Here is a 24,153-nt window from a genome sequence, read left to right on the forward strand (position 1 = left end):
GATAGTCCAGACATATTTGCATGGCATACAAGGCCCAAAGTTGACTTGTCTTTCTCTATTTATTTCTCTAGCCACTCTTCTCCCTCTCCAATCTCACACACACGCCAGCTATAAGTATCTCCAAGCCTTTCTAAAGAATGCTGTTCTCTAAGTTCAGTTGCCTTACCTTCCCTGGTTTAATTGTTGTCATACTCATATTGCTAAATGCAAGTATTGTTGCCTCTTTTCTGAAATCCTTCTTTAAATCTCATAGTCTCAAGACTTTGTACATAACTCTTACTGTGTTGTGTTGGAATATAAGGCCAGGGACTCTCTTTTTTTAAAAGCTGTGCGTCCCTAGAACTTTCTGTAGTAGCAGACATATATAGTAATCACTCAATTAATGTTTATTGAATAAATTCGTGTCTGAATTTGAGGAATTAAATGGTTGGTGGAAACGCACAAAAGAGGAGCAACATTTGGGAGGGAATATTGTGAGCTCAATTTTGGATATCTTGAGTTTAGATATCAGTAGAATATCTATGAAGTAAAAACGTCCAGTAGTCAGGTTGGTGGAGGGCTTGCCTGAGTAAACACATGAACTGCAAATTTGTTTCCTCACTAGACTGAGAGCAGAAAGTTTCACTGGGGTTTGAAAGGTCAGGAGCTCAGCAGAAAAGTCTAGGTTTAGAGTGGAAATTGATAGTCATTTGCACTGATGTGATTGTTGAAGCTATGAAGATCTTGATGATTCCTGTAATGTGGTCTCTATAATTTCTTTTTCTAATAGGTTCATTATTATGAAGATGGTAATGTTCAGTTAGTGAGTCATAAAGATATACAAGATTCCCTAACAGTGTCTGTAAGTAATTAATTCCAAAATAAAATTTCAACAACCTAATGCTTCTATAAAACCAGAACAGTTTTGGAATTAATGTTTTAAGTAATATTTCTGCTTCTGATTGAAGTGTTTTTAGGTAGATTAAAGATGGTAAGTAACTAGAAATCTGTACCTGACTTTTTTGGCAGCCTTACTGAGATATAATTCACATACCATTCAATTTACTCATTTAAAGTATAAAATTCCATGTTTTTTAGTATATAAGCAAGATTGTACAATAATCACCAGAATCTAATTTAGAACTTCTTTGTCTTCCAAAAACCCAGTACCCTTTAGCAGTCACTCCCCATCCCCCCACCAGCCCTTTCTCCAAACCCCTCTTAGCCCATAGGCAACTGTGAATTTATTTTTTAACTCTATGGACTTGCTTATTCTGGACATTTCACGTAAATGGGATCCTACAATATGTGGTCTTTTGTGACTTTTTTCATTTAACCTAGTGTTTTTAATGTGTATCCATGTTGGAACATATATCAGTACTAAATACTTTTTTTATTCCCAAATAATATTCCATATACCACATTGCATTTATCAGTTGGATGGACATTTGTGTTGTTTTTTACTTTTTGCTGCTGTGAACCTTGTGTACTCTTTTTTGGTTTAATTTGTTTTAATTTTTCTTTGGCGGTAGTGGAATTGCTGGGTCGTACGGTCGTTCTATGTTTACCATTTGAAGAACTTTTGCCAGACTTTTTCCAAAGTGGCTTCACCATTTTACATTTCTATCAGTTGCCTATGAGGGCTCCAATTTCTCCACATCTTCACCAAAAGTTATGGCTGTCATTTTGATTATAACAATCCTAGTTGATATGAATGAATCTTGAATTCAGATGATGAATGAATGATGAATCTTATTGTGATATTTATTTACATTTTCCTGATGGAAAATGATACTGAGCATCTTTTCATGTATTATTGGTTATTTATATGTCTTCTTTGGGAAAATGTCTGTTTAGATCCTTTGTCTATTTCTTAATTGGTTATTTGTGTTTTTATTGTTGAGTTGTGATTGTTGCTTATATATTCTGGGTAGGAGTCCTGTATCAGATACAGGATTTGCCAATATTTTCTCCTGTTCCATGTGTCTTGATCGTATCATTTGCAGAACAAAAGATTTTAGTTTGGATGTAGTCTAATTTATTTTTTTGTTCTTGTTACTTGTATTTTTGGTATATTAATAGAAACCTTTGCCTAACCCAAGGTCATGAAGATTTATCCCAGTATTTTTTTCTGAGAAAATTGTAGTTTTACCTCTTAAATTTAGGTCTTTGATTGTGTACTTAACTTTTAAACTATTTTTTTCTCCTCTATCTGGATTATGATTTAATGAAGTTTTTCTGAAGTTCAGCTTTCAAATTCAAGAAACTTTGAACTTGCTTTTATTTCCCCACAGAGTTTTCTCTTTCCATTACATATGCAGCTATTTATTTGTGGAATTTTTTTGTCCCACTGATATTAATAATATAACATTAATAGTCAAATTTTACATTTTCCCATAAATACTTTAGGTACACCTAAAAGTACCAATATATTATAAACATCAACTACTAATATACAAAATTAGCTAACCTAAAATATAAAGAGTTAATTTCTAATATAAGAAAGTGTTTGATTTAACATTAAGAAATGTGTCAATGTGTAAGGCCAGATGCTACCTGAGAAGGGAAGAGAGCTGGTATTTAAAAAAATGTTTCATTAACACTTAGATGATTTCTGCCTTTTTGCTAAATGGTACTCTACTTGTAAAATTTGCCAGTAAAAGAAACTAATGTCTAGTTTTCCATGAGACACTGTATTTGGTATTGTTCTATATCATATGCATACATGTAACATTATTTGCATAACAGGGTACTTGGTACTCTCTTCTTTAGGGAGTTTGACACTGAGCAAAGACTCTTCCTACTAGACAGCTGTCTACAAAATTATAGACTGGAGTTGTGAGAGACAGCCATAGTAATTAAACTTGACTTACATGCCTTTTGTGATGCTATTTAGAAATGCATTTTTCACTTTACCTTACACAGGATTTATTTTCTTTCTTTCTTTCATTCTTTCTTTCTTCCTCCCTTCCTTCCTTCCACTATTTTTGGACAAAAAATGCACATGTTATGGAAATATAAATATATATATGCAAATATGTATGATACATAAAATAAGATATTAGAGAATTTTACATTACTACTGATATATGAAAAAATCTAGATTTCTATTAACTTTTTTACTGTTAGGAAAAAGTAAAGAAACCCATATATTCCAGAACATATTTAAACACTACAGTAAATTCACATTAAACTTTATTTTTAAAAGTTTATTTATTTTGAGAGGGAGTTGGAGAGGGGCAGGGAGAGAGGGTGAGGGAGAGAATCCCAAGCAGGCCCTATGCTGCTAGCATGAAGCCCAATACAAGATCTGAACCCATGAACCACAAGATCATGACCTGAGCTGAAGTCAGACACCCAACCGACAGAGCCACCCATGTGCCCCTCACCTTTAGCTTTAGGCTTTTCCTAATATTTTTAAAATGTATTTTTATGGTGGTAAATATTGTTCAGTACCTACTTAATAATATTTAGATAGTCATTAATTAGAAATCTGTGACTACTTGCCTGTAAGATTGTCAGATTCATGTTAAGTGTTATAACTGAAGTTTTTATCAATATATTTTTTTAATGTTTATTTTTATTTTTGAGAGAGAGAGAAAGAGCATGAGTGGGGCAGGGGCAGAGAGAGAGGGAGACACAGAATCCGAAGCAGGCTCCAGGCTCTGAGCTGTCAGCACAGAGCCCAACCTGGGGCTCAAACACACAAACCACTAGTTAATGACCAGGGCTGAAGTCAGATGCTTAACCAACTGAGCCACCAAGGCGCCATCAATGTGTGTTAAGACTTCACTTTCCTTAAGCAGTGAAACCAGGCTCATTCTGTAGACTTTTAAAATATTTTTGCCTAGTTCCCCTTGGACTTAGGATAACTGATTGTATAGTATTTTCCCTTTGTCATAATTTTCATCTGTGTTATTTATTAAATTATAGTAAACCATTAACCATACATACATTGACACTCTTATTTAAAAATAATACTGGTGCACACAAAAATAAACTCAAAATGGATTAAAGACCTAAATGTGAAACCTGAAACCATAAAAATCCTAGAAGAGAACACAGGCAGTGGTTTGTTTTTTTTTTTTTTTTGATCTTGCTATTAGGATCATTTTTCAAAGTACGTATCCAAAGACATGGGAAATAAAAGCAAAAATTAACTACTGGGGCTACATCAAGTAAAAAGCTTTTGCACAGTGGAGGAAACCATCAACAAAACAGAAAGGGAACCTACCGAATGACAAGATACTTGCAAGTGATGTATCTGATAAGGGGTTAGTTAATATCCAAAATATATAAAGAACTTACACAACTCAACACCCAAAAAAACAGTTTGATTAAAAATGGGCAGAGGGGGAAAAATGGGCAGAGGACCTGAATAGACATTTTCCAGAGAAGACATACAGATGGCCAACAGACAGATAAAGAGATGCTCAACATCATTAATCATCAGGAAATGCAAATCAAAACCACAATGAGATATCACCTTATGCCTATCAGAATGGCTAAAATCAAAAAGATAAGAAACAATAAGTATTGGCAAGCATATGAAGGAAAAGGAACCTTCGTGCACTGTTGGTGGGAATGCAAACTAGTATAGCCACTGTGGAGAACAGTATGGAGGTTCCTCAAAAAATTAAAAATAGAAATACCATATGATTTAATAATTCCACTAATGGATATTTACCCAAAGAAAATGAAAACACTAATTGTGCAAGCACCCCTTATTTTTATTGCAACCTTACTTAAAAAACATGGAAGCAACCTAAGTACCCATCAATAGATGAATGGATAAGGAAGATGTGGGAGATGTGTGTATGTGTACACACACAATTATGTATATACAGATATACACACAGATAATGGAATATTACATATCCATTAAAAAGGATGAGATTGTGCTAGTTGCAACAACATGGATGGACCTGCAGGGTATTATACTAAGTGAAATAAGTCAAACTGAGAGAGTCAAATACCATAGGATTTCACTCATGTGGAATCTAAAAAAAAAATATGTATAACCAAAAAGCAGATATAAATACAGAGAACAAACTGATGATTGCTGGAGGGAGTTGAGGTGAGGGATGGGCAAAGTGGTGAAGAGGAGTGGGAAATACGGGCTTCTAGTTATGGAATAAAGTCATGGGAATAAAAGGCACAGAATAAGAAATATAATCGATAATGCTATAATAGTGTTGTATGATGACAGATGGTAACTACACTTGTGAGCACAGCATAATGTATAAACTTGTTGAATCACTATGTTGTACAGCTGAAACTACTGTAACATTGTGTGTCAACTATAGTCAAAAAAATTGGAAAACTTAAATAGTGTAGTTTTAAATTACTATTTACTTTTGGTTTTGTTTTTTATTCAGAATGAGGTGCAGACAGCAAAAGAATTTATAAAGATTGTAGAAGCTGCAGAAAATGAATACCAGGTATGATTTTCAAAACTATTACATGATTTATATTTGCTGATAAATTATGGCACTGAAATTTTAATTTCAGTCATAAGCCTGACTTTTTTTCATTGTTTCACTATAATAAAATACAGTGTTTTGGGGTTTTTGTTTCTTTTATTTCAGTGGCAAACTTACAAAAATGTAGCCAAAACTGTTGTAGCCAACTGTAATTTCTGAGTATTGGTCACAATATGCCAAGATTTTAAATGTTTATTTTATTTCTGATTGAAATTTTTAATTTATGCAGTATTTCCCAAAGCAATTGGATTATGTATAATTTGCTTAGATCTTATTTCATTTTATACTCTACTTTTTACATTATTTATCAGCTTCTAACCTACACTCTTGAACTTAGGCATTTAGTTTGTGGATTGGCCACATTTCTGGTCCTTGCAAACAGTAATTTATAAAATTGTTCTGAGTGAAATAGTAAAATAGATTCACAATGAGGACACACAAATATCAAATCTAATTTGCAAGTTCATTTCATTAAATTTAATTATTCATAATGATTAGAGACTTCTTTTAGGGGCACCAGGCTGGCTAAATCAGTAGAGCACAAGAGCAACTCTTGATCTCAAGAGTTGTGAGTTCAAGCCCCACGTTGGGTATAGAGCTTACTTAAAAAAATAATAATAATAAGCTTTTTCTTAGCTGCTTTTAGATAGCATTTAAAACCACATTGGGGTTTTTATTTTACTTTTGTTTCTACTTTTTAAAAACAGTGAAAGAGGCTGCTTAAATAAAGATTTTTCCTAAAACATCTCTTGTGTTTTATAAATTGTTCTGTTCCAATGATTTTTTAAACTTTAACTATTATTTTTCATAGACCGCCATCAGTGAGAATTATCAGACAATGTCGGACACTACTTTCAAAGCCTTACGTCGACAGTTGCCAGTTACACGCACTAAGATCGATTGGAACAAGATCCTTAGCTACAAGATTGGCAAAGAGATGCAGAATGCATAAGATGAACACTGCATGACGGGATCATTTTAGTGTCTTTGCGTTTTAAAAAAAATCATTGCAAAAGTATTCAGAACTGTCAGGCTACCCAGTCAGGTGGGCTGTTGCCATTTAAAATCACTGTAATTAATTAGTTTGGTTAGAGCACAAAGCTTAGCTAATCAACCATTATTTTTTTCATTTCTTTTGTTCACAGAGGATTGAAAATCAGTTAAGTTTAAATGTCTTTTACTTTCTGTTACACCTATCTTTCTTACAATTAAGAGATGATTCCTCTAGTTTAATGTTAAAAGTTTTTGAAGTTTTCAAAAATATTTTACTTATCGTAACCCTAAAATTATTGTCTTTTGGTTTATGAAGTGGGTAACTTTTGATATTTGCCCAGTTCTTTTTAATGGGGTCAATAATGGACATTCTAGTTTAAGGTGGTTGATGGATTTAGCCATATATGCTGCTAAAGAAATTGTCTACCTTTTCCCCCTCACCTCTTCCATTTATGTAAGATTGAGATTAGAGGGAAAGCATTTTCTATATCAATTGTGTTTGAACCTTTCAAGAAGGTTATTTAGCTAGCTTAGTGTTTAACTAAACTTTTTTTAAACGAGGCCAAGGTCTAATGCTGTTTTGAGATTCTGAAATTAAATGAAAATACTTATTTCAGAAATGCATTTAATGCTTCTTTTCTTGTGACAGTTACGCAAATTAGCTTGAATTCCATATGTCCCTGAGTTATTTTTATCATAAAGCCACAAATGTATTATAACAAGGCAAATTGTAATATATATAATCCTGAACTCATGACCATGTCTCAGTTTATTTCTTTTCTTGGATTGAAAAGTACTGAAATTCAGTGTGACATTAAAATGAAAATTTTCCTATTTATTTGAGTAGAATATCACTTATCAGTGAGTCACATACTATTTTAAAATACTTTCTTTGGATATTGTGATTCTTAACTGGTTGTAAATTAGAAAAGCTGGGAGTACATATGGTGTGCATTACAGTCTAAATTTTTCCGTCTTCCTATGCATCATAAGCATGTTTGTAATATTTTAAAATATACATGTACTGATGCTACAGGATTTCAAACCTGTGGTGAATGTTAGTATTTACTATAGAGAGTGGGGTGGATTTATGGTTTCATTCAATCGAGTATTGCTTATTATACTCCAGTGGAATCCCTTCCTCACATACTCCTGCAGATGTCTGGGCCTGGAAGTGTTTTTTTTAAAACACCACTTTTATTATGTACAATAAAATATTTCATTAGCTTGAATTGTATAGAATTTAAAAATTTCTCAGTGAAAGCATGTTATTTAATTCCTTTTTAAAAATCAGTGTTGGGCATTGAAAACATTGAGAATTTAATATGAAATTTGATGGTTTTGGTTAAATTGTTTTCTCTAATTTTAAAATACAAGTTTTGCCATATTGGGATTTCTGAAGAAAATGAATTAGCAATGTTATTTTATCTCTTCCCTTTCTAAAAAGACATTTTCAAAAGTCTTATGATAATTCTGAGCTAAGTACTAGATGAATCTTAATAGGCTAGCTCAGTCATATCAGTTAGACTGTCATGGTGTGTATCCCCTGAAGGTCAATTACTTTGGCTATTTTATGGTCTAGAGTGTTGTCTTGAAAATACATGCAGTTGTCTTGAAGGTGATGCCTTAAGGCTGAAGTATGAAGGATAGGGCAAAATTAGGGGAACACTTAGGAGGCTGACCTAAGTTGAGAGCAAATGCTGACTTGGTCTGAGGTGGTAGCTATCGGCTACAGAGGTGGTGAGTTTTGGGTATATGTTAAAGGTAAAATCAAGAAGATTTGCCAAAAGTTTAATTGCAGAATGTGAGATAAAGAGAAATGTCAGAGACATTTTGGGGTTGAGAAATTGGAGATTTGAGGGGAAGGGCTGGTCAGGAGCTTGGTTTTAGATTTCAAGGGGAAATACCATGTAGCAGTTAGATACTGGAGACAGGAGGTACAGGGGTACTCTTGGCTGGAAGAATGGGGGAGTGAATGGGCCTGGGCAACAGGGTTTGGTAGCCAGGCAAAGTGAAGGCTGACTCAAGGTTAGTGATGATTTAAAGTGAGACCAGTGAGTATGGCTCTCTTAAGCGCATAAAGCTGCATGGGTGCAGGCATAGAGTAGATGAACTGAATTTAACCAAAGTTGTGGTTTTGCCAAGAGAGGCTGACTAACCACAGGAAGAGGGGGGCAGGGTTGTAATGATCACCTGTGGAATTTAAGGTAGGTAAGCGGGGGAAATGAGGCCAAGAAAGGAAGGGAGGGATAGTGAGAATGGGGTACAATCAGTGGATTGCATATGGTTAGAGTTGGGGTACTAGAAGGGAATGACCCGGAAATGCAGGAAGCAGTGGTTAGGGTGATGTGTTTAAAATTGAGATTTTGAGGAGTTAACACTTATTAGTCATAACAATATGATAAAGAGAGTTACTGGCTAAAGTAGGAGGGGACAGAAGTTCAAGCAGCTGTGAAGCCTGGGGTTGCTGTGGGTATAAGTAAGTATTCTGACATCAGTGCTGTTTTTCAGGACTGTTCCTAAATACACATTTATAATACATTTGTATGAGTTAGGTAAATATGTGGTACAGATATTCATGAGGCTTTCTTCATTTGGGATTTTGGAAACTAAAATGGGAACCAGGAACATTTTTAAAAAGGTGTTCTGGAAGTTCTGGTTCATTAAAAGTGTTCTTGAAAAGTGAAATTCTTAGGAAAGTAAAAACAACTATAGATAAATGCCACAGTGTTTGGATGGCCCTTTCTGTTGTTAAAATCATTTTTTACTGAATTCACACCAAGAACTTTGGAATGGTGTAAGATCCTTTGAGAAGACCTTCCATGCTGATAATCAGTTTGTGCCTTTGCCAGATAGTGGGTATAAAATATAAAGGCATGTTTTGGCAACAGTTAACACAGGTATTTTGTAGTTACATGTGTGCTGTGAAACATCCTGAGAAGGATATGTATTTCTTTTCAGTTCTCTAGGATAGATTATTTAAAAGCAACAGCACAATGTCCTTGGTATTCCTAAGTTGTAGTATTTTTGTCCTTGAAACTGAAAATTTTTTAAAGGCGTGACTTTGTACAGACATCTTCAAATTTGATATTCTGAGTGTTACACAAAAGCTTTATTGTAGGATTGGCCAGTAGTGCTAGCTAGCTATTGAAGAATATTCAAAATATTCAATTAAAGTTAAAAGAACCAGTAAAACTTTTAAGGCCTAATTGGTATTAGAAACTAATGTCAGATCATTTAAGATTAACCACACTGTGTTCAGAGAACCAGCCATTCTAGGCATTGTAGACTCAAAATATAAAATTGTTTCCTGAAGGAATCTATAAAGTAGTGATGAGTCTATGACAGTGTCCTTTAAACTTTTTCACATCACAACATATATAGAAAGTGATGGCGCCTGGGTGGCTCAGTCAGGTGAGTGTCCAGGTCTTGATCTTGGCTTGGGTCATGATCTCACAGTTAGCGGGTTTGAGCCCCACATCTGGCTGTGCACTGACAGTGCTGGAGCCTGCTTGAGATTTTCTCTCTCGTCTCTCTGCCCCTCCTCTACTTGTGTGTGCTCTTTCTCTCAAAATAAATATTTTTTAAAAGAAAGTGATGATATTTTTAAGGCATATCTGGGAAAAATGGATTAGGCTGTTTGCCACCTGTTCTAAGGGTTGAGGGGACTCGTATCTTAGTACACCTTGAGACTGTTTCTATTTTGGAAGGTGTGCTATGGGTAACAAAATAAGAGTATTTACAAGATAAACTTCAAACCTAAGTTAACAGGGTAGCTTTTTTTTTTTTTGAGTTTATTTATTTTGAGAGAGAGTGGGAGAGGGGTAGAGAAAGAGGGGGAGAGAGAGAAAATCCCAAGCAGATTCCAGGCTGTCAGCGCAGAGCCCAGCTCAGGGCTTGATCTCAGGACCCTTGAGACCATGACTTGAGCTGAAATCAAGAGTCAGATGCTTAACCAACTGAGCTATCCAGGCATCCCCTAAGGTAGGATGTAAAGAAATGGCCAGCTGAGGAAGTTTTCCTGGAATGCACACTCATATATTTTGTAAGTATGTATGCAACTTAGGCAGGAAATCCTCTTGTACCTTAATGGAGTATCAGAATACAGCTAACGGGCTTCTAGTGTAGCTGGCGCCCTGGTATGTCATGGGTCAGACAGCATTATCCAGTTGAAAACTAAATGTGACTTTGCTTTTATACATATCTCAGTATAAATGAAATCAACAGAAAGGATAAAATGAAAGTAAGTGTTCTTATAAAACTAGAGAGTATGGCTAATAAGATAACTAGAACATTTTATCCCTAGTTTTGGTATAATCTAAGAAAACTGCTTAGTTTAATGTCACTTTTAACATACAGTGTTTTTTTTTTTCCTTTTATTCTTGTGTAGTAGGACTGTAACAGAATATTTTTTTTTTTTTTTTTTTTACTTAAACTGGCTAGAGAATACACATATCACAGATGTCAAATCAGCCACTCATTCTCATAACAAACCTTCACTAACACGAAGTTAAAGTTCTCTGATTAATAGAAGACCATTAAGGAAACACGGTTGGTTGGTATGTCTCAGAAGATAATTTCTTGGGGAAATTTGTGAAATGCCCAGCTTTTAAACCAAATAAATATCAAAGGGGTTCTCTTAAAAGGATACCTCCGGAAGTCATGACTGAACAGTAAAAGTCACTGTCTTCCTCATTGCCTTCAAGTTTTGTTCTGCTAGGTTAGCAGAATCTGAATGAACACTGATGCACATCTCTTCCAGACTTACACTTGAAAACGAGGGGTTGCATCTTGCTTCCCAAAGGAAGGCTAAAGAGAAATACCAAGGAGCCACGGATCTCTTAGGTATAAATTAGACCCTTAAGGAAGACTTTACTTTCAGAATGCCCAGGAAAATATAGGAGATCATTGTTCCAGGAAACTGAAAATATCTCAAATGTAGAAAAAAATTCTCATGTGCAGTCATTCCCCCCTTATTTTGGAGCGTCACAAAGGAGAAAAAAATAAAAAGGAAATGCCAGAGACTTGTATTGGGAAAACCTTAAGCTGGTCTAAATATCCAGCAACACAGATGAATACAGATACTGTGGTTCGTTAAAGCTGGGGTAGCATACAGCTGTTAAAAACTCCTCAGCTAGAGTTTCATATAGCAACATAGTATACATATTGAGAGAAAAACGCAAGTTGCAGAAAGGTAAGTACAGTTTTGAGTGTAAATTTTAAAACTTCCGAGACTTTTATGTACAGCATATGTATAAGACAAGGAGTGGAGTAAAACAGAATAGTGTATTGTGGGGAGGAACATATGGGAATGGGATTGGGGAACAGTATGGAGAATTCAATTGTATCTGTAAGACTTTATTTTGTAAACTAGGTGATGGGTACGCAGATGTTTGTTACAATAATCTCAATTTTTTTATGTCTGATATTTTGTAACAAATATCACTTAGGCCAACACATTTGGAACTCTGTATGAGAAGATATACACACACAAACACACACAATTGACCCAAATGAAGGTAGTAAAAATGATGAAGGTCATAACCATAGAATAAATTGAGGAGGAAATTTACTAATACCTCTTTAAAAAGTCATTAGACCCATATTGTTTTATAGTGAACTTTATCAGACTTTCCATATGCAGATCATTTCTGTGCTCTAGACTTCCTGGATGTCAGAAAGAGATGGAAATACATTTAATGAACCTGGCATACATAACCTTAAATAAAAGCACCAAAAAACTATTGATGAATCTTCTCTGTAAAGTTAAAGGAACTACTGTCCAAATCTACTACTGTGCTGATAATCAAAGCATGTTACTTTATGACCGAATAAGATTTATCAGTGGAATGCAATGATTATTCCTTGGAAACAAATCTAGTAATGTAACTCATTGCATTAGCAGAGTAAAGGAAAGAAACACAGAATCCTCCCAGTGAAATATTTTATAAAATTTTGTATCAATACTGATTTTAAAGGCAGGATCTCAGATCAATGGGGTAAAGATGAATGACTCTGTAAGTGGTGTTGGGACAATAGAATAGCCAGCTGGAAAAACTAAATAAATTTGGATCCATACCTCACACTTCATACCAAGTTGAAATTGGATCAAAGATCTAATGGTATAAATTATAAAAGTTCTTGAAGAAATCATGGTAACAACTTTCAAGTAATTTCAAAAGAGTATTAGAAGACCTTTGTAAGACAAAGCTGACAATCCATACAATAAATATATTTGACTTCATAAAAATCAAGATTTTGTGTATGGCTTAAAATACTCTAAGCAAAGTTGAAAGAAAAACCACCCACAGAAAACTTGTTTGCCACTTTTTTGACAAGTGGTTAATTTTCCTTATGTTTAATAAGCACCCACAAAACAATAATTAAGAGTCTAATAGGTAGTTGAAAACCAAATCCTATGAAGCTGGAGTCCCATGACACTATAGAAAGCCTTACCTATATTGGACTGCCTGATTGGACTTAGAAAAGCAAATAAATTTGTACCTTATTTAAGCCACTGCTGTTTTTAAAAATTACTTCTGTCTCATTCTACATACAATTTGGTACCAGAAGTGGGGTCCTACAGGTAACAAAACCTAAAAGGTGGTGGCATTGGCTAAAGGCAATGTCTGTCGATGGGTCTACTGACATTTGAATACAGTGCAATGTGCAAACCCTGCACTCTGGTGCATTTATCACCTCTGCCCCAAAGGCCAATGACACCTAATCCTTGTAACAGCCCCCTAGAGGAAAGGAATATTGTTCCATTGGTTGGAGGATTCAGTAGGACACGGATATTGCAAGCTAGAAAGCCAAGCTAGAAAGCCGGTGGCCCTTGTTAGGCCCTGACAAAACAAATTCTTGCCTCAAATGCCTTGGAAAGTCGAATGGGGAAGATGGCAGAAGATTCAGAATGGTGACCCACTGTGCCCTCAGGCTAAAGATAATCTCCCAGCTGAGATGGAAGGAAAGGGTTAACAGCTTGAACTTCATCCCTCCTGCGTCTGGGATGTTTGAGGAGAGGAACCCAGTTGGGTTTCTTGCAACATTGGATCTTTCAAAGATTGCATGTACTAATTATTGATTTCCTGAAACTGCCAGGATTGATCATTCTCTCACTTGTAATGTTTAGACTGCAGTTCCAAAGTGATAGCATAAGCTGGACAACATTGAAGGCAAGGATGAGAATAAGGATATTACCTTCCCACTTAAACCCATTGTTTCAGAAGGTGTGTTAGTTTTTTATTGCTGTGTACCAGATTATAACAAAGGTGACATCTAAAAACAAGGCAGATTCATTATCTTACAGTTTCCATGGGTCAGGAGTCCAGTCACCTCTTAGCTGGATCCTCTGTTCAGGGTCTTACCTAGCTGAAATCAAAGTGATGTCTTAGACTGCAATCTCACCTGTGACGGGGTTTCCTTCCAAGCTCTTGTGGTTGGCAGAATTCAGTTCCTTATGAACTGAATGTAGGAATGGGATGATTATGTAATTTATTACCCAAACCTGGGTAATTTTGAGAGAGCAAGGGGAGCTTTAATAATTGCACGGATAATAGGTGTAAACAGGTACGATTCTAGGCAAACTGTGTGGCCGCCCTGATCAAACAGTCCCAGTTGTAACCAGGAATGGTAATGGAAAATGAGAAACTGGGGCGCCTGGGTGACTCAGTCAGTGAGGGTCTGACTTCAGCCCAGGTCATGATCTCACAGTTCCGTGGGTTCGAGCCCCGTGTCTGGCTCTGTGCTGACAGCTCAGAGCCTGGACCCTGCTTCGGATTCTGTGTCTCCCTCTCTCTCTTTTCCTCCCCTGCACGCGCTCGCTCTCTCAGAAACAAATAGAAGATTTTTTTTTTTTATTTTAAAAAGAAAACGAGAAATCTTCCTGGGAAGAATGGACAAGGAGTTTTTCCCAAAGAGCAGAATCAGGGCTGCTCCATGGGCTAACCAAGGAACTCACTTTATTGCCTGACTAGAAGGACCTTGAAATAACTGCAGAGTGGTATTTGATAAGCAACTATGATAGGTGATTTCCACTTTGTTCCATTTTTGAATCGTGATTATTCTTTTCCTACAACTCCACTTTATAGTGGGTGTTTTGGGGTGGATAGCATCTTTTAATTTATGGTTGCTGGACACTGAGGAGATGCATTTGTTCCTGATGAGGAAACCTACATACCCAGACGTCTTGGACTTGGAGGTGACTGCAGTCAGAGGGTAGGTATTTGGGGTATCTCCTTAGGGAGGGGTGGGAAACTACCCTGTGTGTTAAGAAGGGTGCATTTACACAGGTCAAAGGGATAATCTAACAAAATTGCTAGCTGCCCCCAGTATCCATTTTTAGCTGTTCACCTGCTCTTGCAGAATAAAGACTACATTTCCCAGCTTCCTTTAGAGCTATGTAACTAAATTCTGGCTAATTAGATAAGCAAATTTGTTGTAGGGTAACTTCTGGGAACTTTCCTAGAGATTTGAACCTATATGCATCCTTCTTGTTTTCCTCTTCCGGTTGCCTGAAACTTGGATGCCACTATCTTGGGTCATCAGGGTCAGGCACACATGATATATGAGAACTATATGAGCTTGGACCATCTATTTGGATTTTTACCTGGGAAATAAATATCTGTTTTAAGCCACTGCTAGTTTGTTTCTTGTCACCTGCAACACATAACCCTAAAAAAATGGAGCTCCATCCCCATCCCATCTGATATTAAATAATGATAATAGTAACAATAATAATGTAGTTCCAGATGGGTTAAAGATTTAGCCAAACCAAATGACGAATGTTTGGGAACTGATAATCTTAAATTAGAGAAAGCCTTTCTAAAAGCAAAAACAAAAACAAACAACCAACAACAAACACCAAAGCAAAAACAAAAACAGACAAAAGTAAGTCATAAAGAAGACTGATAGGTTTCTCCTTCCAAAACATTTAACATTTATGACCACTTTAATTTCATGTTGCATCTTTTGTGGTCAGAAATACTATCACTATGTGTCTCACTGATCATTTCAAAATTCTGTTTGAAAGGGAAAGCAGTTTCTGTTTCTAAGCTTATGTTTTTAATGTTTCTTGAATTTTCACCAGTGAAGTGGTTAAAGTGGCAGTTCCTGAGAGAAACCAGCAGGTGTCACTGTTCTCGTTTTAGGCCAATGGTAGTTCCAGAAGATGGGAAAGGCAGAAATGAGGGCACCTTGTGCTGCTGTTTCTGACCACGTGGACTTGTCGTGAGTTGGCTGTTACTCAGCTGAAGGACACTGCTGGTTCTTGGGAAGAGACTTTTCAGTTAGCATTTGAGGAAAGGGCCCTTATGATGTGGAAATATTGAGCAGTAAATTAGGGTATTGCCCACTAATGCTTCTAGAAAAGTTACTCAAAACCTCAAGCCCAGTACAGCATTTCTTAACTGCCTTTTGAAGTCAAGGACTCATTTGAAAATTTGAAGAAAACTATGATCCTTCTTAGAAAAATGCATGTTTGTTCATTCGTCTCTTTCCTTTCTGTCAACATACACATACTTCATATAATTTAAAGGAGTCCATGGCCTCTATAATCTAGTGTTTCCTGACCCAGGTAATGTTCCTACATCTTTTATAGGAAAAAAACAGTTTTGCAGAACCCACTGTTGGGGTTAAATTATTTTTTAAAATCATAACTCATTTATTCAACAAACTTTCTCCACATCTTCCCAGTGCCAGACACTGTTGTAGGTACTTGGCAATGCAGGAGCAAAGTGGACTGTAAATGTCCTCGCTCATTGGCAGAGAAACAGGCACTAAGCAAGTAGACAAGAAAATGCCAGATAGTGCAAGTGCATAAAGAAAACAAAATGGGAAAGGCCTTTCTGAAGACATGGCACATAAAGTAAGATAGGAAAGGAGACGTCAAAAAACTCAGGTATGAGTATTCCTAGTAAGGACACGGCTCCTGCAAAAGCCCCTGAGTGGGAATGAACTTGGCCAGATTGGTAGAGCTATTAGCATTCTCTTCAGTCCTCCCCTTTCTCTCATCCTCACATCCAGTTGACAACAAGCCCTGTCAGTTTTACTGATAAAATATATCGAAGTAAGTCTACTTCTGTTCTCAGTGCCCTTGCCCTAATACAAACCACGCAGACTGTGCAAACAATCTAACTGGTATTCTGCTTCTACTCTTACTTCTCTCCAGTCCATTTCCTCTGGAGCCACAGCAAAGTGATCCTTTTGTAATGCAAACCTTGTCATTTTCCTCCCTGCTTGAAAGTCTTCAACACCCCCTGTTCTCAAGGCCACTGCCTGCCTCCTCAGTCACACGTTGTCCCACACTCTTCCTCCCTTCCTGGCCCCTCTGCATTGGCCTCCTTTCTGCTTCTGGGGTGCATTAAGTGCTCTCTCTACCTCTGGGCCATTTTACATGCTGCTGCTTCTCCCCTGTGCTCCTCTCACCCCCATTTCCCCAGGTTCACCCTTTATGTGGCTTGCATTTTCTGTTTTTCAGGTCTCAGGTCAAATAACTCCTCCTCAGAGAGGTCTTTCCCAAATGACTTTTCTAAAGTAGTCTTCCCTGCCCATCCCCACCAACTTACTTCCTAGCCAAGGAGCTTGTTCTGTTCATACTCCCATGACAATCTCTCACTAACTTGTTTCTTTCATGGTGGGGAGTATTGATTACTTGAAGTATTGATTACTTTGTTTCTTCATGTTCTTTCCCCTTTCTTCCCCAAATCTTATTCAGACCAGAAGACACAAAACTACACTCTCTAAGGGGAAAGAGAGAGGAAACTGGGAATGAGGGTGTATAAAGTCTTGAATTTTACATCCAAAGCCTGGGGGTGCCTGGGTGGCTTAGTGGGTTGAGCATCTGACTCTTGGTTTCAGCTCAGGTCAAGATCTCATGGTTTTATTAGTTCAAGCCCTGTGTCAGGCTCTGTACTGGCAGCTTGGAGCTTGCTTGGAATTCTCTCTCTTTCCCTCTCGCTCTGCCCCTTCCCCACTCATGCTGCCTGTTTTTAACTTTAAAACTTAAAAAATAGACCTGGAACTGAGAGGTTTTTTTCTTTTTTAAAGTTTATTCATTTTTGAGAGAGAGACAGAATATGAGTGGGAGAGGGGTAGAGAGAGAGGGAGACACAGAATCCAAAGCAAGCTCCTGCTGCCAGCACAGAGCCCAGTGCAGGCTCTAACCCAGAAACCACAAGATCCTGACCTGAGCTGAAGTCAGGCACCCCTGGATCTGAGAGTTGTAAGACAACAACAAATGTACTAAAAGAATATTGACTGAACCATATTTTCTTTCTACCCTTGATACTAAATAAGACCTGTAAACCGTGTGTGTGTGTGTGTGTGTGTGCGTGCGTGTGTGCGTGTGTGCGTGTGTGCGTGTGTGTGTGTGTAAAGGGGAATATTGTTGAGGGCACAGCGGTAGAGGTAGAGAAGTGTAAATAAGAGAGTTCAATGCTATGTGGTGGGTCCTGTCCCTTACTCTTGTATAGTCAGTCTTGCTGTCAGCCTCAAGTCACCTAACAGTGGCTCAAAACAGGGATCCACAAACTGGCCCATGGGCCAGATTCAGACTATCACCTGTTCTTCTACAGCTGGACAGCTAAGAAGACTTTTGACATTATTAAATGGTTGGGAAAAATCAAAAGATAAATAATACACATATCAAATGCTTTAAAGTATGCCATGCACTGCTATAAACAATTCATTTAGTTAAAACAACCCTATGAAGTAGGTATTGTTAGTCATCTTACAAATGAAGAAATTGAAGCTTCCTTTTGGTTTAAGGAAGTAGTGAAATATCAAACACCTAGTTATAATTCAGCTGGAATTCAAATCCAGGGAGTCTTAACCCAGAACCTATGCTCTTAACTTGCTTCCCCATATGAAAAGATCCAGCACAGTGAAGGTAGTATATAAGTGGCAAAAATGTGGACAACACATTCTGGTGAGTTCTAGGGAAGGAAGTTCACTGTGTTTCAGAGAAGCGAGGGAAGGCTTTGTAGGCCAGTGAGATTATGTTTTCTATAAGGATGCCAGTGAAGACTAATTTTAACCCTAATTAAGTAAATGTTATCTACCTCCCCCCAAAAGAATTTCATTTATTATTATTTCATTTATTATATTTTGTATTTTGTCTGCAAAAAAATTGTGGAAATTTGTTTTCTTTCTTCATATATATTTGTAAAATACCTTCTAGTTTATGTCTTTTCCTGGAAAGCCTAAGATATTTACTATTTGTTGTTGTTTTTTTAATGTTTATTTATTTTTGACAGAGAGCAAGAGACAGAGCATGAGTGGGGGAGGGGCAGAGAGAGAGGGAGACACAGAATCTGAAGCAGGCTCCAGGCTCTGAGCTGTCAGCCCAGAGCCCAACGCGGGGCTCAAACTCACAGACCGCGAGATCATGACCTGAGCCGAAGTCGGACGCTCAACTGACTGAGCCCCCAGGTGCCCCACTATTTGGTTTTTAAAAAAAAAAATATTTGAAGAACCCTGGTTTATACCAGAGAGACATTTATTGCTAATTAAGAAGTCCAGGTGTAGGTGATTCCAGGATTAGTTCAGCAACTCAGTGATGTCATCAAGGACTCCATCTTTTTCTTTTCTTTTCTCATTTTTTTCCTCCACTGTTTGTAGCATGTCGTATTTTTATTGTTTGTTTTGTCTTCTCATGTCCACAAAATGGCTGCTTCAGCTCCAAGCTTTGCAGCTGGAAAGAAGAAAGAAGTTTAGACCGTGCATTTAGAGAGCAAGAGACATGTCAGCAGGTGTGGAGTAGAGCTGACATTTTGTGATCACACTTTTTATGTGAGAAAAAGAAACCCTCTGTTTGGTTATTTAGATTTGCTATTATATAAACCGAACACAATGAAAACAAACCTGAATCCTCAGCTCCTAAAATGGGGCCACTGTAGAAGGGTTCTCAACAACCATTTGTAGAATGGACCACCAGAGAGAATCCACCTTTTTGCACATTCTTCTTAAGCAACATAGAGTAATATGCCTTCTCTTATAGTTGACTGTGCATATTATGTTTTTATTTTAGATAATGAATGCCTTGTTCTGGGACATTGGATAGGGTTGATAATGTTTATTGGATGAATGAGTGAATGAATAAGTGAATGAATGAGTGAACAAATATACAGCTTTTCTGCTTTTTCTCTGTATGACCTTGAACAGGTCCTTACTGTAACATGTCAAACTATAATTTCATACAGTTCTCAACTGTCTACAGAGCACATTCACCTCCATTAGCTCATAAAGAAAAAAAAATGCCTACATGTGTCTCTCCTTACTACATGTTCAGCAACTTCCAAGTTAGAAGCCAGCACAGTTTAGGATACAGGACGGAACTACACTCTTCTTTCAGCCATAGGGTACCTACCAATTAGCACAACCTATTTTTTTTCACTCATAAAGCCCTATTCATCGACAGTAAACATGAAACTCTTTTTGAATTCTAACCTTGGCCTACAAGTGTAGTTTATTTTTATTAGGTACTTTTTAAAAGCAACTCTCTCCACCCCCCCAGGGCACTTATGAATATGTACAAGAAGCTTGCCATCCAGCAAGTTAAACCATTAACCTTATGGAGTTGAATGAAAGAAATGTGGGCATTTGTGTTTTTTTAATGACTAAGGTGTGTGGAAAGACTCTGTATCATGATTATTGTGTTTTTTTTAAATTTTTGTTAATATTTATTTATTCGAGAGAGATAGAAAGAGAGAGTGCATGAGCGGGGGAGAGTCAGAGTGAGAGAGGGATATCTGAGAGGGAATCTGAAGCAGGCTCCAGGCTCTGAGCTGTCAGCACACAGCTTGATGCGAGGCTCCAACTCAGGAGCCGTGAGATCATGACCTGAGCCAAAGTCTGATGCTTAACCGACTGAGCCACCCAGGCACCCCTCATGATTATTGTTTATTGTCTCCATTTGCTTTCGGCCTTCTGCAGCCCACCCGTCCTAGATGTAAGCTCCACAAGGCCTGAGGTCTTTGTTTTGTTCACTAATATAGCCCCTGCTCCTGGAACATTGACCAGCACTAAATAAACCCTTCATAATGAAGGAAAAAACTAGAGCCCCAGGCAGCTTGATTGCATGGCGTAGAGTCAGCAATCTGTAAAGGATCGTTGTTTAAAGCGTAAGAAGAGATCATTCCAACCATAAAAGAAGAATACTTTCTAAGTTATGAAATACATAAAATTATTCCTGGAAACATTTTCACGAAACTGTCTATACTGTAGGACTTACTTTCACCCATACTTATCCCTTTGCTGAATTGCCTCTCTTCATTTCTCTTCATTCTCTTCCTTCTACCTGTATGCCCTTGCTGCACATGCAAGTTCTACCCATACCTAGAGGCCTGACCCCAGGGCTATCCCTTCCACAAGCAAAAACAGCTCCCTATCTCCTTGGCTTCTCTCTAGCGCAGTTCACCTCTCTGCCCTGCATACCTGCCAAGTTCTGTGGTTCAAACTTAGATCAATTTTCTAGGTGTGCAAGATGGTTTGTTGTCGATCTAGATGCATTTTAGGGACAAGAGACACAAAAAGCTTCCATGCTGCTCTGCCATATTGGCTCCTCCCCTAATCTAGAGTTATCCCTTCCAGAAAAGCCTTCTGCAAACTCGTTTCTCTCTTTTGAATCCTTCAAATGCTTGATTTGTATTTCTCTTAAAACACTCATCCTATTATAAATCTTATTACAGTTATTTTAGGGATATGCATGTATGTATGTATACATGTACGTATTATTTTTTAATTACCTTGATGGCCACCACCGAGGTGCCCTGGCTCTGTTCTCCAGCCTGCAGTGCCTCCAGAACCATGGGTGGCACAGGAGGGTGGCTGCCAGGCACTCGGACGCCACTACGGCTCAGGCTTAGCTTTTCAGACCCAGGCATCCCGGATGACCCCACTGTGGAGGTCAAGGAGGTTGAGGAGGTCGAGGTGTCCTTGGATGCAATGCTCCCAGGAGCTGGGGCACAAGCAAATGCAGACATAGACACAGATGCAGGCGGTTAGCCCCCCTCCCCAGGCATGAGCTGAGGACTTTTAATAGACTGTGAATCTATTCACTCTCACACTTGAACAAGAAAATGGACAGAACATATGGGACAATTTTCAATACCCAGGCCATCAGGCAGGGAAGGATAGTGACCCTAAGGGTTGAGAAACAAACGAAACGAACCCTACTATCATCCCAGCCTACTGTCTTCAGAGAGTTTTCTGGCCACAGTACATGGAGGGGAGACTGAGGCAGAGCCAGACAGACATCCTAAACTGATGAGACATTGCTGAGAGTCTGAGATCAAGACCGCTCAAGTTCATGAGACAGAGCGCTGGGAAAGACAGAGCTACACAGACAGAATCCTGGAGATGTGCAGAGGTGCCCCCATCAATATTCAGCAGAGGACTGACCAGTAAACTACTCAGTGCTGGACAGATGACCACCCTAAACTAAGGGTTAGAGAAACAAGTACCCAGTGCTGACACAGGGGCTAGAATATTACCTGTTCCCCTCAGCCAAACTGGAAGACCTCACAATTCACAGAACATTGAGTAGATTACTCAGAAGAGCCTTTCCCCAGTAGCAGGAAATAATTAGCCCTTAACTAAGCACAGCTATGATCCCTTTTAACAAATCTCAAAAGCAAGACCCAGGAGGATTAAACTGTTTTTGGGTAGCTTAACTGTATCCAAGAACAAAGCTCAAGAATGCAAAAATATCCAGCACCTAATAAGGTAAAATTGTTTCTGACATCCTATAAAAACTTACCAGGCATGCAGAGAAACAGAAAAATGTGACCCATAATGAAGATTAAAATCAATCAATAAAGAAGACCTGAAACTGACCCATATGTTAGAAGAGCAAAGAAGGACTTGAAAACAATTGTTATAACTGTATTCCACATGCTGCAAAGATTAATTAAAGACATGGAAGATTTGATAAAGAGCCAAATCAAATTTCTAGAGATGAAAATTACAATGTCTATAGTGAAAAATACACTGGATAGGATCAGTGGTTTTGAAGATACAGCAATAGAAAATATCCAAAGGTTTCCACTTGGAACTCAAGTGGAAAAAATTTAACGTGCCTCCTCATTAGGCCATGGGACAACTTCAAGTGGCCAAAGGAAGGAAGAGAGAGGGAAACAGAAACAATATCTGAGGAGATAATGATCAGATATTTTCCAAATTTGATGAAAACAATAAACCATTGGTGTCAAGTATCTCAATGAACCCCAAGCCCAAGAGACATGAAGAAAATCATACCAAGACAGATCATAACCAAATCGTTCAAAACCAGAGAGAAAGAGAAAGTCTTAAAAGCAGCTGAATGAAAAAAAAAAAAAAAAAAAAGACAAGGTTAAGTGTTAATGTTTAATGTTAACCGTAAACAATGTTAAACCAAGATAAGGATGACTTCAGATTTCTTGTTGGAAATGACATGAGAAGTCAGCAGAGAAACATCAATAAAACACCGAAAGAAAAATCTAGCAACCTAAAATCCTATATCCCGTGCAAACATCTTTCAAAAATGAAGATGAAATAAGAATTTTTTCTGGGAATGCAAGCTGGTGCAGCCACTCTGGAAAACAGTATGGAGGTTCCCCAAAAAACTAAAAATAGAACTACCCTACAACCCAGCAATTTCACTACTAGGCATTTACTCACGGGATACAGGTGTGCTGTTTCAAAGGGGCACATGCACCCCAAAGTTTATAGCAGAACTATCAACAATAGCCAAAGTATGGAAAGAGCCCAAATATCCATCAATGGATGAATGGATAAAGAAGATGTGGTATATATATATACAACAGAGTATCACGCGGCAATTAAAAAGAATGAAATCTTGCCATTTGCAACTACGTGGATGGAACTGGAGGGTATTATGCTAAGGGAAATTAGTCAGAGAAAGACAAATGTCATATGACTTCACTCATATGAGGACTTTAAGATACAAAACAGGTGAACATAAGGGAAGGGAAGCAAAAATAATATAAAAACAGGGATGGGGACAAAACATAAGAGACTTAAATATAAAGAACAAACAAAGGGTTGCTGGAGGGGCTGTGGGAGGGGGATGGGCTAAATGGGTAAGGGGCTTAAGGAATCTACTTTTGAAATCATTGTTGCACCATGTGCTAACTAACTTGGATGTAAATTATAAAAAATAAATAAATTATAGAAAGTAAAAAAAAAAAAAAAAAAGAATTTTTTTCAGACATAAAAAGCTGAAGGAATTCATTACCAGCAAGCCTGCACTACAAGAAATGTCAAAGGACTTTTTTCAGGCAGAAGGAAAATGATAACATTGAAAATACAGATCTACACAAAGGTACAAAGGGCACCAGAAAGGGTATCTACACTGATCAATGTGTTCTGTCTTATTATTTAAATCTCTTTAAAAGATAACTGACTGTGTAAACAAAACTAATATCAATGTAGTGTAAAGGGTTATAGCAGACTTATAACATGTATAAAGTAAAAAATATGACATCAATAGCATAAAGACTGAGAGGAGAAAAATATACTATTCTAATACTTTTATAGTTATTTTTATACCTGTGTTATTTTTCCTATTAGACTTAGAATATAATCCCTTTATGACAGCATCCTAATTATTAATCTTTTAAGATTATGTAATGCATTATAGTCTAATATACAATGAATTGGTCTTTGCAGATGAGATCGCTTAGTTCCTGTTTGCCTTCCT

The 24,153-nt window shown here is 37.4% G+C and overlaps 1 protein-coding gene across 1 annotated transcript in view; it reads left to right on the forward strand.

Annotated features, from left to right (window-relative positions):
* The window catches only part of CAPZA2 (capping actin protein of muscle Z-line subunit alpha 2), a 60,351-nt gene extending 52,737 nt beyond the window's left edge, over positions 1-7,614 (forward strand). The window contains exons 8-10 of the mRNA XM_030308282.2: positions 770-841; positions 5,358-5,420; positions 6,274-7,614. Of these exons, the coding sequence (XP_030164142.1) occupies positions 770-841; positions 5,358-5,420; positions 6,274-6,414 (276 nt within the window). The 3' untranslated portion in view covers positions 6,415-7,614. The remainder of the gene's footprint in view (positions 1-769; positions 842-5,357; positions 5,421-6,273) is intronic.
* Positions 7,615-24,153: the final 16,539 nt, after the last annotated feature.

This window comes from Lynx canadensis, chromosome A2 (assembly GCF_007474595.2).
Source record: "Lynx canadensis isolate LIC74 chromosome A2, mLynCan4.pri.v2, whole genome shotgun sequence".
Classification (NCBI taxonomy): Eukaryota; Metazoa; Chordata; class Mammalia; order Carnivora; family Felidae; genus Lynx; species Lynx canadensis.